Below are 11,593 nucleotides of genomic sequence, written 5' to 3'. Positions count from 1 at the left end.
CAATACAGGAAAATTAGAAAAAAAAGAATTTGTGGGGAGTCAATTTCACTTCTACTGCATATAACGCTTCCTCATTCCAAGGCAGTGAGGTGTGAGCGGGGCACAAGAGTGCACCCTGAGGGGAGTGAAATGGAATCCCTGGTTGCTAAAATTAAGGGTGAAATAATGCAGACTGTAAATAAAATAAAACACATTCAGATGATATAAAATGCACTGTTGCTTTACTTTGCGATAGTGCAAGCACAAAAAAAACTCAAAAGTATTCACAGACACAGCACTTCTCTTTACCCACATTAGCCTTATTCCAAAATGGATTATTTTTCCCATTATTTTTTTAACAATAAAATAAAATGTAACATTTTTTTACATACCATTTCAGTCCTCACCGCTCGCAATGACCAAAAATTAAACATTTGCTTTTAACATTTTGTCCCATTCACCCTCACGCCACTTTCATATCTTTCAACAACTCGGCAATGTCTATTTTCGGGTTGTGGGTCACACCGGGGCGCAGGGCTCTCTGCAGATCGTGACCCGCTTGGGTTAGCGAGGGCAGGACGCTTTCGCTTTTGCCTTCTCTGCGACAGAGGAGCACCTCGTTCACCTCCCCGTCGATCTTTCGTGAGAGGATCGCGGGAAACAAGCCGCTTACGCGCTCCAGCACGTCTTTCCTCAAGGCAGAGTCGCGGCACACTAGATTGAGTATGAAAATTCCTAAAAAGCCAAAGAAAATATTCGTGAAATTTTTATTTACTATGAAATAATTAAGCTAGTTCTTATTTATCACAACAGAAGTTACTGGTTACCAACAACAATTTAAAGGTCACTATTACATAATACCTTTAGGGGTCAGTAGGCTGCTGACTTTGTGCAGGATGGAATTTTCCACAAAGGCAGCAGGTGGACAGCTCATACCCACCGAGCTGTCCTTATTGTCCACATCGAACATGATGGCGTCAAACAAAGTACCACCTGGAGACAAAATGAGTATGAGCAATTTTGTTGTGGGACTACTGCATCAGCTGCGTCCCCCACCTTCTTCCTCCAAGGCACGGATACGTTCAAGGCCGTCCCCGAGCGTGACGGTCAGTTGATCGTCCGGTCGAAAGTGGAACCAGTCTTTGGCCACCTCCAGCACCACAGGGTCCAGTTCCACCACCTCCACTGACACACCGGGCACAAAGTCTCGCAAAAACTGCGGCAAGCCTCCTCCTCCGAGTCCAACCACTAGCACTGACACGGGGACATCTTCAAGAGAAAAGGTTAAGACAATTAGAGAAGTCAAGTTGGAAAGGAAATTGAGCAAAGTGAAATTGCATATGCTACCTCACCTTTGTTTTTTTCCTTGCCTATGCCCAGCATGGCAAGACCAGCCACCATGACTTCGTGGTGGGCACAGCAGAGGAAGCCGCTGTGCACTGACAGAGAAGTCGTTGATGGCTGCTTAGTTTTCTTTTTGTTCTTCTTCTTATGACTCGATGCTGCAGGAACAGAAACTTATTCATTTTGAATTTGAAACTTGTGAGCTTTTGAAACTCAAAGTTAACAAGCCAAATTAATCAACTGACTGCTATTAGAGACGAGACGACTTTCGGACTGCACCAGAGCCGCGTTGGACAGGAACACCAATCTGCGGTACAGCTCGCCATCCTCCCCCCTGACGTTCTCCACGCAGTATTCGCCGCTGTGCTCGCTCACACCCCTGCTCACCTCCTCCCGCCAACCCAGGTCGCCGCCCACCGACAGAAACGGGACCTGAGTTCAAACAAAAAACATCAGGTTAACAAATCCAAACTAGTTTTCCAATTCTGAGTATCCACCTGCTGATTATCCGGCATTCCCGGCGGGGCCAGGTCCATCACCATGGGGGAGAGTTCCGATTGGACCGCCTGCATGTCGGCATACTCTTGATTCCTATGCATGGCGACGATAACCAGGCGGCGGAAGTTGGCGCTGGCTGCCAGTTGCCGCCGGCCTTCGCTGGAGCTGTAGAGCCATGCCGTCTCGCTACCTTGGGGTACTGCAAGAAACAAGGAGGTTCAAGAAAGACGGCATACAGTACAAACAAGATATTTTCATCACGGTTTGTGTTTAAGAGGCTGATGTTTAAATCTGCCTTATGCCATTTTGCCATCAGTGTATGAGATTGTGTTGGTGTACCTAATGTTGTGTCCGGTGACTTACAACACACACAAACAAAAAGCTCACCAATGAAAATGGCAAACTGGTTGAACCTTGGCACCTTAGCGGTCGGGGGAGAGTCCTGCACGGTGAGAGTGTATCTGGGCAAGCCGGTCTTTGCGTGGCAAAGCGTGAGCGACGCGCCGGCGTCGACATCCGTGCGGGTGCGTAGCCTTTTCCTCAGGACAGAATACGCCTGGCGTTCTCGCACGGTCGCCAGCAAGTCACCCGCCAGCGCCAGACGATTCGGGGTGCCGTCTTCGCCGAGGCAAAACTCCAGAATGGGCGTGGGCATGGGCTGGCGGAATTTGGTGCAGATCAGGATGAAAACGGGCAGAACGAAGGAGTCGCCGTCCTCTTCGGCGCTGGTTTCTTCTTGAAGGCAGTGAAGCCTCACTGCCCAGCCCAGTTGGACAAAATGCTCCACGGCCAGGCGGATCACACTTTCCTGGGCCAGTGTGATACACACGTACCTTCCGCCGACACTGAGCACACGACCCACCTGCAAAGACACACAACGTATCCTAATGCTACGCCTGATTGTTACTTCGGGGTAATTCCAGTCGTACCTCAGTGAGCATATTCCTCGCCAGCTGCCCTCCTTCCTCTGAAGCCATTGCATCCAGGGTGCCTTTGTCCAGAGCTGCCTGGTAGCACGCATCCTGGTATGGCATCTGGGTAGCGTCCACCTGCTGGAATTTCAAGTCAGGCCTCCGCTCGGCATTGCGTTGGTTCATGTGGGACACCACGGTCTCGCTGATGTCAATGTTGGTCAGGTACTTGTAGCCCACATCGTGAAGCTGCTCGCTCAATTCAGAGTTTCCACAGCCCACCACCAGTACCTCAAATAGAAAATGTGACAACTATTGTTAAGACTGTACCATTCAAGAACAAACGTTTACAAACTGTTTTCTCACAGTGTGAATTATAATCAAGTTTGAAAATCAACATTATAGGCATAGCTTACAAGGACAGTTTTCGTGCTAGCTGTCATTTAAATGGCTTGTTGTTGATCAAGTTTGTTAAAATCAAATGAAGACCTAGACAGAAGTGTATACTGAGGATTTGTTTACCTTGTCCTGCATTTTGATGTACTTGTGCAACACGCCACATAGTTTGTTGTAGTCTCCATACCACTCGAATGACTTCTCTCCACGTTTCTTAAAAAATCTTTCCCAGTACTCAGCAGAGCTGAATTCCTCGGCAGTTCGAGGTAATAAACTCATTTTTTATATTTTACCTTTATTTTTTTAATATTGTGCCAAAAAAAATCTGGTAATCCGATTCCTGTGCCGTCCTCATGGCAATGTTTAGCTCGGACTGCATTAAAGGGCGGACGGCTATCTGATTGGATAGTCTATTTCAATAGCTCTCACCGATTGGTCAAATTTTGACTAGCTGCTTTCTATTGGTTGTTGCGCAGTGCTTGCCGTCGGTACTCCGTGTGAAACTAAAACCGGACCAAATTATTTCTGGTTTAATATTATTTTGTAGTCTATAATAATAAACAAGAAAACACGATTTGTGGTTCTAATTATAATACGTATTTTTAAGATGATTATGATTGTTAAAACACAACACGTATTCTGTTCCATATTCAGTTTCAAACTGTCCACCCGGTCAACAAACCATAGAAGAAGAAAACGAAGCCGAAGAAGAAGAAGCAGCTGAGGCAGCAACATGGCAGTGCCGGCTGGACGTAGCGTGGTGTTTGTCACTGGCAACGCGAAGAAACTTGAAGAAGTAAGTTTAGATTGATCTAAATAACGACATGTAGGCGCCCATAAATGCATAATTTGATTCGATTCGGAGCTCCTTGCATACCAGAGACACCTGCTGGATGTTTGTGGTGGTGCAGCTAAACCATACTAATTGATTTCCGATTATTTCATTCACAGGTAGTTCAAATTCTTGGCGACACGTTTCCATACAAACTTATCTCGAAGAAAATTGACTGTAAGTACGATTTTTTTCATGCTAAATCTGAAAGAATATGATTTATTTCTCATGTTCATCACTCTCCATGTAGTACCTGAATACCAAGGAGAGCCAGATGAAATTTCCATACAGAAGTGCAAGGAGGCTGCAAAACAGGTACAATGACTCACTACTATGATTGATCATGTGTAAAGGAGCATATTAATTATTCACGTAACCCAAATTTGGATGCAAATATTAATGCATTTTAATCAATTTTGCCTGCATTGTTGTTCTGAAACACCTATTGTGTTGTTTTTGTTCAGATTGAGGGTCCGGTTATCGTAGAGGACACCTGTCTGTGTTTCAACGCATTGGAAGGCTTGCCAGGCCCTTACATGTTAGTCTTATATACATTATATTTTAACATTTAAATCATGATGCAATTTGAACTTTTGTTTTCCAGAAAGTGGTTCCTGGATAAACTCAAGCCAGAAGGTAAGCAATAGTCATGTTAATACTATTTGATAGCAAACCTCTCATCGTGTGTTCATTTCAAAGGCTTGTACAAACTTCTCGCCGGCTTTGAGGATAAATCCGCATGGGCCCTCTGCACGTTTGCGTTTACGTCCGGAAAAGATGAGCCGGTGCAACTGTTCAGAGGAATAACACAGGTCTAGCTCATTTCTCTTTGTCATCCCCGCAACCTTTTAATACTTGTCTTATGTGATGTCATTTGTATTTTTTCTAGGGCCACATTGTGGAACCGAGGGGACCTAGAGACTTTGGATGGGACCCATGTTTCCAGCCAGAAGGCTATGACAAAACGTAAGGGCTTATGCTATGTTCCTACCACATGGGGGCGCCAGAGACCAACTGTGGTTAGTTCTATTCGTGTAATGATAGCAGTGCTAATTTGGAGAGAAAAAAATGCTAAATGATATATATTTTTTTTTTTTTACAAAATTAAAAAATAAATCACAATTAATGGGCAGGAGAGCCAACTGTTTGTATAGAAGGCGTTAAAAAGTCAATTTTCCACAATATCATCCTTTCCTTGTTTCCAGCTACGCGGAGTTGCCTAAAACAGTCAAGAACTCCATTTCTCACCGATACCGAGCACTAGCGGCTTTGTCGGAGCACTTTTCGCCTCACGCCAAGAAGACAGATGATTGAGTGGCCCGTGTTGTTGCAGTTGAGTTGATTCTACAACGGTGTGCTTCTAGTCATTTGCTCCTAATAAATGTTTTCTTCTTTTTTTTTTTTTTTATTGTACACGTCTCATTTTGAGGAGGAGGGGGGGGTTAAATCATGCAGAAACTATGCGAATATTTCAACGAGTGAATAAGAGCGGTTTCATTGTTCCTCAGTGGCTCATCAAGACGTAACCTGGCAAAGGTTAGAGTGAATCCGGTAACTATTCAAAGTGCTTTTGTTTTCCCACATTTGATGTTGCAACAGTATCTTCCCTCTAAATTATGCACACATCATTTTAACATTATGTATAGGATTGTGAATGGGGGGGGGGGAAGATTGTAACAGTGTGGGGGGAAAAAAATGAAGTCTTTGAATACTTTGCAGTATTCAGTGTTTTTTTTCAAATTGTGGCAAAAGTACAACACCGTGAATACTTTCCGGTTGCAATGTAAGTTCCAAGCACAAAAGATGCAATCTTAAAGGAGCATAAATCACACAAGCGAAGCTCCAGAGGCCTGATGAGAGCAGCAGATTACGGCCCAGGGACGATGATGATTGTTCAGGCTGGATGGTGCCGGCTGGGGTCTGCAGCCCGAACTGAACTGCAATAACATGGGAATTTGGATATTGAATGACCCATTGAGTCACAGGAAGTTCAAATGAGACTGGAACGGTCCACGTGCAGCACCAGTGGTGCACGTGGGGCTCAAACACAAAGTCATGTGCTTTCACAATGATAAAAACAATTTGATGCTAACCAATTTTTTTAGATATGCATTATTTTTCCAAATTTAAATCTTGTGCTAATAACATTCACAGTGTGAGTCTCGAGGGAGATTTGCTTTTTTGAGCCTAAGATGAAAAACAGGGAAAAGGCTGTGTGACTTAATCAAGTCTCAGTCGATCATGATTGCGCAAGAGGATAAGGTTTTGATGAGGCTTCCAGAGGGGCGGACAAATGCACCTGACACACATGAAAGTCTCGAGACGCTCCTTTAAAAAAATAACAAGAAGCCACAGGAGTATAAAAAGAGCTTTGTGCTGCATACCAAATGTCTGACGCTCTGTTTTTGTTCCAAAAGCGGTATATTAATAACCTTCCATAAATGTTTTGAACAGAAGGGGAGGGAAATAAACCTTTTGTTTTGTTCCTTCCAAAGCGATGGGAACATTCTTACTTGGTGACTGTGCAGTTTATCGGACCGGACCTGACTTTTACTATAATCACATGGAAGTCAACCTGCACCATGGAAAAATCTGGCGTTTGACTTTATCACATTTATTTTCATTTTGCATATATAGAAACACATTTATTTTTTGATCATGTGATGCGTTCTTCCTGATTTGTTGTATAATGTTTTAAAACATTACCTTGCTTTGCTTGAAATACTCTGGCGGTCCATAAGTTTCCAGACCCAAACTGTTTAGCCAAAGAGTCCTGGGTTATGCAGCGTCAGGGATTGGAGTAGTTCCTGGAAGTTCTCCGCAGTCCACGGCTCTACGCCGGGTCCCACAGCCGCGGGAATGCTGCTACTCTCGGGGCAGATGATCTGCGGGTCGTTGAATGTCACCAGCACGTCGGTGCCGAACTGCGGCAGCCGGAGCACGCCGAGGTGAAGCTTCACCCGGTTCCTCGCAGTCTCATTATACTTTGACACGCTTTGGATTCCCGTCAGCACCCAAGCGGAGCTGCACGCCGACAGGGAGAGTGACGATTTGGGCAAGGCGACCACATCCGTCACCTGCTGCGCGTCGGGTTGCGAGGCTGCGTTGTTACCCGCGATGTCCTCAAAGTGGTGCCGGGCCGCGTCATGGTCCGCGACGTGGTCTTGGTACTCAACCAGCTCCACGATGAGACTTTGGTCGGTTCGGGTGTGGACGAACGCCTCCTGGTTGTCCGGGATCTCCCGCATCTTGCTCACGTCCGCGGCACTATGTGGAAGGACGGCCGACAGAGCGCCTCCGAATAGCGGATGAGGCTCGTTGACGCGCTGCATGTCAACAGCTGACGAAAACAGACTTGGCCTTATCTGTAAATAAAAACACTTAACTTTAGTCACAAAACGTGGCGAAAGTCCATTGACGCCATTTTTAAAAAACGTACTTCCGGGTGTTATATTTTTTCTTCGTTTTTAGGGGGCTTAATAAACCGAGTGCTGCCATCTACAGGCGAGGTGTAGACAAGACATTGCAACCTGGCTTTCTTTAAGATTACTAAATGTAAAGCATTGTTTTATTCCTATAAAACAGACACGTTTTCTCGTTTCTTTATAAATATCAGTCAAACTTACTGTATTACAGTCCTGTATTGTATATTTTGTGGAGAGTGGGTGCGGCTTAAACAGTAACTTCCCGGTCAGCTGATCAGTGTCAAGCTATCACAAAGCAGAAGCGGCGATAGCAACGGAAGATCGGCTAACATCCACAATGGTCCATTTCTTGGACATCATTTGATGAAACCTCTTAGAAATCTGCCACCCTAAAGCGTGAGTCCTCCTCCTACGTCGGTTTTGCTTCTTCTATTGGCCGCGGCGGTGGCGTTAGCATCCGTAGCTTCGCATGGAGGCTACGACATGGCACCGAGCAGTGACACAGCTCCTTTAATATGCAAGGTTGTCTTTCACATGGCGCTTGAAAGCATTTGCTTTGTTACTAAAGTACAAGGAAAGTATTGGGGACATAAAAAGGATCAAATTTGGGATTTATTTGATAGATTTTACAAAGATGTGTGACAGGAAGGAAAAGAAATCGACTTTTTTCATGAATCCTTCCATCCTTCCTTTGATTAAACCTGCTTTCCTCTTCTCAAATCTGCTTTTTTTTTTTTTTACTTACATCCTGACCCCCCCCCCCCCTCAATAATACACCTTTGCATCCTTACATCCACGTAAACATACTCTTCCCTCCCATCCTCCTTCATCTTCAAGCATCCTCACATTAAAACCTCATTTAAGGGTTCTCCAAACTGAAGGTGTAGGCCCCAACCCTAACCCTACATAGAGTCCCACCTGGGTCACCCATTTCTATTTTGGGTCTTGAGCTGGGTGTTTGGATAACCTCAACCCAGAAAAACCTCACTTGCTCTCTCCTAACTATTTTTCCTTTCTCCATTCCTAACCTTCTATTTCTATTCCCCTTTCTTCACTGTAGCAACTTCTCATAAGTGTTTACTGGAAACGTCACCCCATTGAAAGGCCTGAAAGGTTTCCAGCGGCAGTGCCAGAATCGGACGCGGAGAGCGCAACCGTTTCAAAACTGAACCGGACTCGATGGTATAACTTTAATGCTTGACCGGAAACAGCAAGAATATTTTGTGACAATCGTATTAAACCTGTCAATCAATTTCTCGGCTGTACCTAATGAAGTGTCTGTTGACTTTTTCCTCCTAATGGTGCAGAGGGAGCCCGATCGGGAGGATCAGCAGCCTGACGACAACATGCCCCCCAAGTTCAAGAGACATCTCAACGACGATGAGGTCACAGGATCCATCCGCAGCGAGAGGGTGAGTATGCATGTAGAACACATTGAATTATACTCATGAGTCATCCAATTTTCAATGTTCAGCCTGCAGGTTGTTCCCTCACAACACCCAGCACCCCATCTGACCTCTTGTTTTGGTTTGTTGTGGATACTTCACCACGGGTTACATAATGGTCGTCATCCTCGAGTCTGTGATTCCAGAGCACCTGTAGGAAATGTAGTCTAGACTCCACATAATCTCACGGAACATCTAAATGCACGCGCCATATTTAGATGATAAAAGAGAGGTGCCGTCTCTCGTGGCAACAGCAACCTCCCGCCGTCCAATGGGAAAGCGAGGTTCATTCTCCTCCCGTGAGGAATTTAATGCAGCCGTCCACGTTGAATCTCCACGAATAGCGTCGAGTGTTTGGTGTCGTTGCTTCTTTTAGACTCGAGTCTGCTCCACCTGATCCAGGCTCACACTTTGGATCCGCTCCCTTGTTGGCGCGGACTCTGTGCTTTTGATGTTGGCTCAGGTGGAGACAGCTAGCAGATCATCATCGTAAATCCGACCACGTAGTTGCACCTCATCAAAAAAAAAAAAATTCTAATCTGACTGTTTTGTCTTCACAGAGGAACCTACTCGAGGAAGACTCTGATGAAGAGGAAGACTTTTTTCTGTCAGTTTGTGTTCACATATACTGGCCGGACATGAGTAGGCATTTTAAAATTATTCCCTTCTGGCTGTCTCCCAGGCGCGGCCCGACGGGACCCCGATTGGGAGGCCAGAACGACAAACTCAAAAAGTGAGTCCAAGCGCATTCTTTCCCACGAAGCAAATCGGCGTGTCGTGCCTGTGCCTGCGTATTACGTAATCGACTTGTTGTGTTTAGCGGAGGCTTGCAGGTAGTTAGCGCAATCTTGTGTGAGAATGGAAAAGTGATTGAAAGAGTCCCAGAAAAGGGGAGGAGCTAATTTAGCCTGGGTCGTTAGCGGAAGCTACTTTGTGAGATGAATTTGAAATGATATTCAAATTATTTACCAATGACTCGTCTTGTCGGCGCTCAGCGTGCAGTCGCAGGTGGACGAGGTGATCGACGTGATGCAGGAGAACATCTCCAAGGTGATCGAGAGGGGAGAGCGTCTCGACGACCTGCAGGACAAGTCGGGTGAGGCCTCGCCTGTGATACCTGCGTGCAACGATTAGCGAAAATAGTCAATTCGATTCAGTTCGGTGGGCTCAAACGATTTTTCCGATTCAAATGGGTTTTCCGAATCATTGCCATGAATGAATAAACGATTGTTGCATCTGGGCAAGCAGCAACACATGTGCAACACATTTTGTCCTCCTCAGCAGCGGGCAAGCTGGAGGAGGACATGACAGTGTGAAGTAGTAGGCTGCAAATGTGTTTTTCTTCCATTGTGAAGAAATTGGCAACTTTTCCCGTGTTCTGGAAGATTGCGTAACAGCAGTCTGAGTCACCTTACTTCGAGCTCCAAACAGTGTCTCGGCGCTCACGTGTCCTGTTTTCTTCATTTTTCCAGAGAGCCTATCGGACAACGCGTCGGCCTTCAGCAGCCGAGCCAAACAGCTGCACAGGAGGATGATGTGGCGGAACATGAAGATGAAGATGATCATCGCTCTGGTCGTGGTGGGGCTCCTGCTGATTATCATCGGTGAGTCGCTCACCGAAACGGAATCGATGGAGATACGAATCATCTCGTGTTCTCTTGTCCTTTTCAGTTCCGGTGATTCTGCGGTATCGTTAGTATCCGCGGAAGAGGGCGACGGGCCTTTCCATTCTCATCTCATCACACAAGTTGCGGGAGTCGGAAGACAAGCTCCCAACCCCCCCGTCCCTCATCACAAAAATTGGCCCGACCGCCTTCATCCCGAGCTTTGGAGTTTTAGAAAGCGTAGACTGCGGTTTGTTGGGCGCCGAGTAGTACAGTAACCTGCCAATCTAGAAGAAGGCCACACGAGGAAACCAAAATGGAGGACATCTTTCACACCAATGGAAGTTAGCGTTCTTTGTCCAACCAGTGACTGCAAGTGCGTTTTGGCAACGCTGCAAGAGTATGTACAGAACTGAATCCAACCACGATCTTTTTAATTATTTATTTTTTAACAGGCACTACGTTTTCGGGATCCCCCCCTAACGTCAAAATGTGTCAGCAGCATCCTTCTCGCCAGTTAAAACCCAAAACCACGAATGTAGTCTGTTATTCTTTCTATCTGGTTTTGACGGGGAAATGTCATTTTTAAAACTGTGAAACGGTCTAGACGTTTTATTTAACTGCACTTTGATTTCTTTCCATGATGTACATATTGATCCTGTAAGCATTCCAGTCCTCATTCTTTCCCTCTTAACCGCCTCACTCCGTCTGAAATAAAAGTGCTATTAAAGGTCCCTTCTCCAGTTTGATCTGGTTTGAGCCGGTCGTCAGGAGGACTTTGTAAATAAAGATGGAAAGATTTTAGAAGACTGGAGATAAAGAAAATGCTAATACCTGACAGCAATTATCGTCACGAGGGACATCCTGAATTGTCTTCTAAAAACTCCCATTTACATTTTACTGGTCTGGCGGCAGTTAAAAATATCTCAGACCTCATTATGGTTCTACCAGGGGTCCCACTGTGGCATGTGACATTTTTATTTGACATTTAAAAAAAAAAAAAAAGTCTGGGACTGTTAAAAACATCCACTTAATCGCACTGCCTGTCCCAAAAAAGAAAAAATGGACTGATTGATGAAGCACACGAAATGCTTTCATGCTGACTTTGAGCTGGGGCCATTTCTTTTTTTTTTTTTTTAAATCCGCCCACATTGGCAGC

At 45.4% G+C, this 11,593-nt stretch overlaps 4 protein-coding genes across 6 annotated transcripts; 2 read left to right on the top strand and 2 right to left on the bottom strand.

Moving 5' to 3' along the window:
- Window positions 1-199: 199 nt before the first annotated feature.
- On the bottom strand, window positions 200-3,529 carry mettl13 (methyltransferase 13, eEF1A lysine and N-terminal methyltransferase). Its single transcript, XM_088395007.1, has 9 exons — window positions 3,255-3,529; window positions 2,751-3,023; window positions 2,209-2,683; window positions 1,821-2,020; window positions 1,569-1,755; window positions 1,332-1,481; window positions 1,036-1,248; window positions 841-972; window positions 200-714 (listed from the first exon to the last, which is right to left on the bottom strand). The coding sequence occupies exons 1-9, from the start codon at window positions 3,405-3,407 to the stop codon at window positions 443-445; spliced, it is 2,055 nt and encodes a 684-aa protein (XP_088251133.1). The 5' UTR covers window positions 3,408-3,529; the 3' UTR covers window positions 200-442.
- A 241-nt stretch (window positions 3,530-3,770) lies between these two features.
- On the top strand, window positions 3,771-5,621 carry itpa (inosine triphosphatase (nucleoside triphosphate pyrophosphatase)). The gene is made up of 8 exons (XM_088395031.1): window positions 3,771-3,924; window positions 4,080-4,137; window positions 4,211-4,275; window positions 4,425-4,498; window positions 4,565-4,596; window positions 4,660-4,772; window positions 4,850-4,926; window positions 5,166-5,621. Exons 1-8 carry the CDS (start codon window positions 3,862-3,864, stop codon window positions 5,272-5,274), a joined length of 591 nt encoding a protein of 196 aa, XP_088251157.1. The 5' UTR covers window positions 3,771-3,861; the 3' UTR covers window positions 5,275-5,621.
- Window positions 4,804-9,767, bottom strand: rangrf (RAN guanine nucleotide release factor). Of its 2 annotated transcripts, none has more exons than XM_088395033.1 (3): window positions 8,652-9,767; window positions 6,667-7,325; window positions 4,804-5,897 (listed from the first exon to the last, which is right to left on the bottom strand). In XM_088395033.1, the coding sequence occupies exon 2, from the start codon at window positions 7,290-7,292 to the stop codon at window positions 6,720-6,722; it is 573 nt and encodes a 190-aa protein (XP_088251159.1). In that variant the 5' UTR covers window positions 7,293-7,325; window positions 8,652-9,767; the 3' UTR covers window positions 4,804-5,897; window positions 6,667-6,719. The 2 variants fall into 2 exon arrangements, with proteins under 2 accessions (XP_088251159.1, XP_088251158.1); XM_088395032.1 differs by lacking the exon at window positions 8,652-9,767 and adding an exon at window positions 7,587-7,844.
- vamp4 (vesicle-associated membrane protein 4) lies at window positions 7,628-11,168 on the top strand. Of its 2 annotated transcripts, XM_088395035.1 has the most exons (8): window positions 7,628-7,781; window positions 8,446-8,567; window positions 8,693-8,797; window positions 9,391-9,437; window positions 9,513-9,563; window positions 9,826-9,926; window positions 10,303-10,434; window positions 10,502-11,168. In XM_088395035.1, the coding sequence occupies exons 2-8, from the start codon at window positions 8,565-8,567 to the stop codon at window positions 10,525-10,527; spliced, it is 465 nt and encodes a 154-aa protein (XP_088251161.1). In that variant the 5' UTR covers window positions 7,628-7,781; window positions 8,446-8,564; the 3' UTR covers window positions 10,528-11,168. The 2 variants fall into 2 exon arrangements, with proteins under 2 accessions (XP_088251161.1, XP_088251162.1); XM_088395036.1 differs by lacking the exon at window positions 8,446-8,567 and having other exon boundaries at window positions 7,634-7,781.
- Window positions 11,169-11,593: the final 425 nt, after the last annotated feature.

Source organism: Syngnathus floridae, chromosome 13 (genome assembly GCF_059516105.1).
Source record: "Syngnathus floridae isolate MCC-2025c chromosome 13, RoL_Sflo_1.0, whole genome shotgun sequence".
Classification (NCBI taxonomy): domain Eukaryota; kingdom Metazoa; phylum Chordata; class Actinopteri; order Syngnathiformes; family Syngnathidae; genus Syngnathus; species Syngnathus floridae.
Note: the sequence above shows the minus strand (reverse complement) of the source record. Positions and strands in the feature narration are given on the sequence as shown.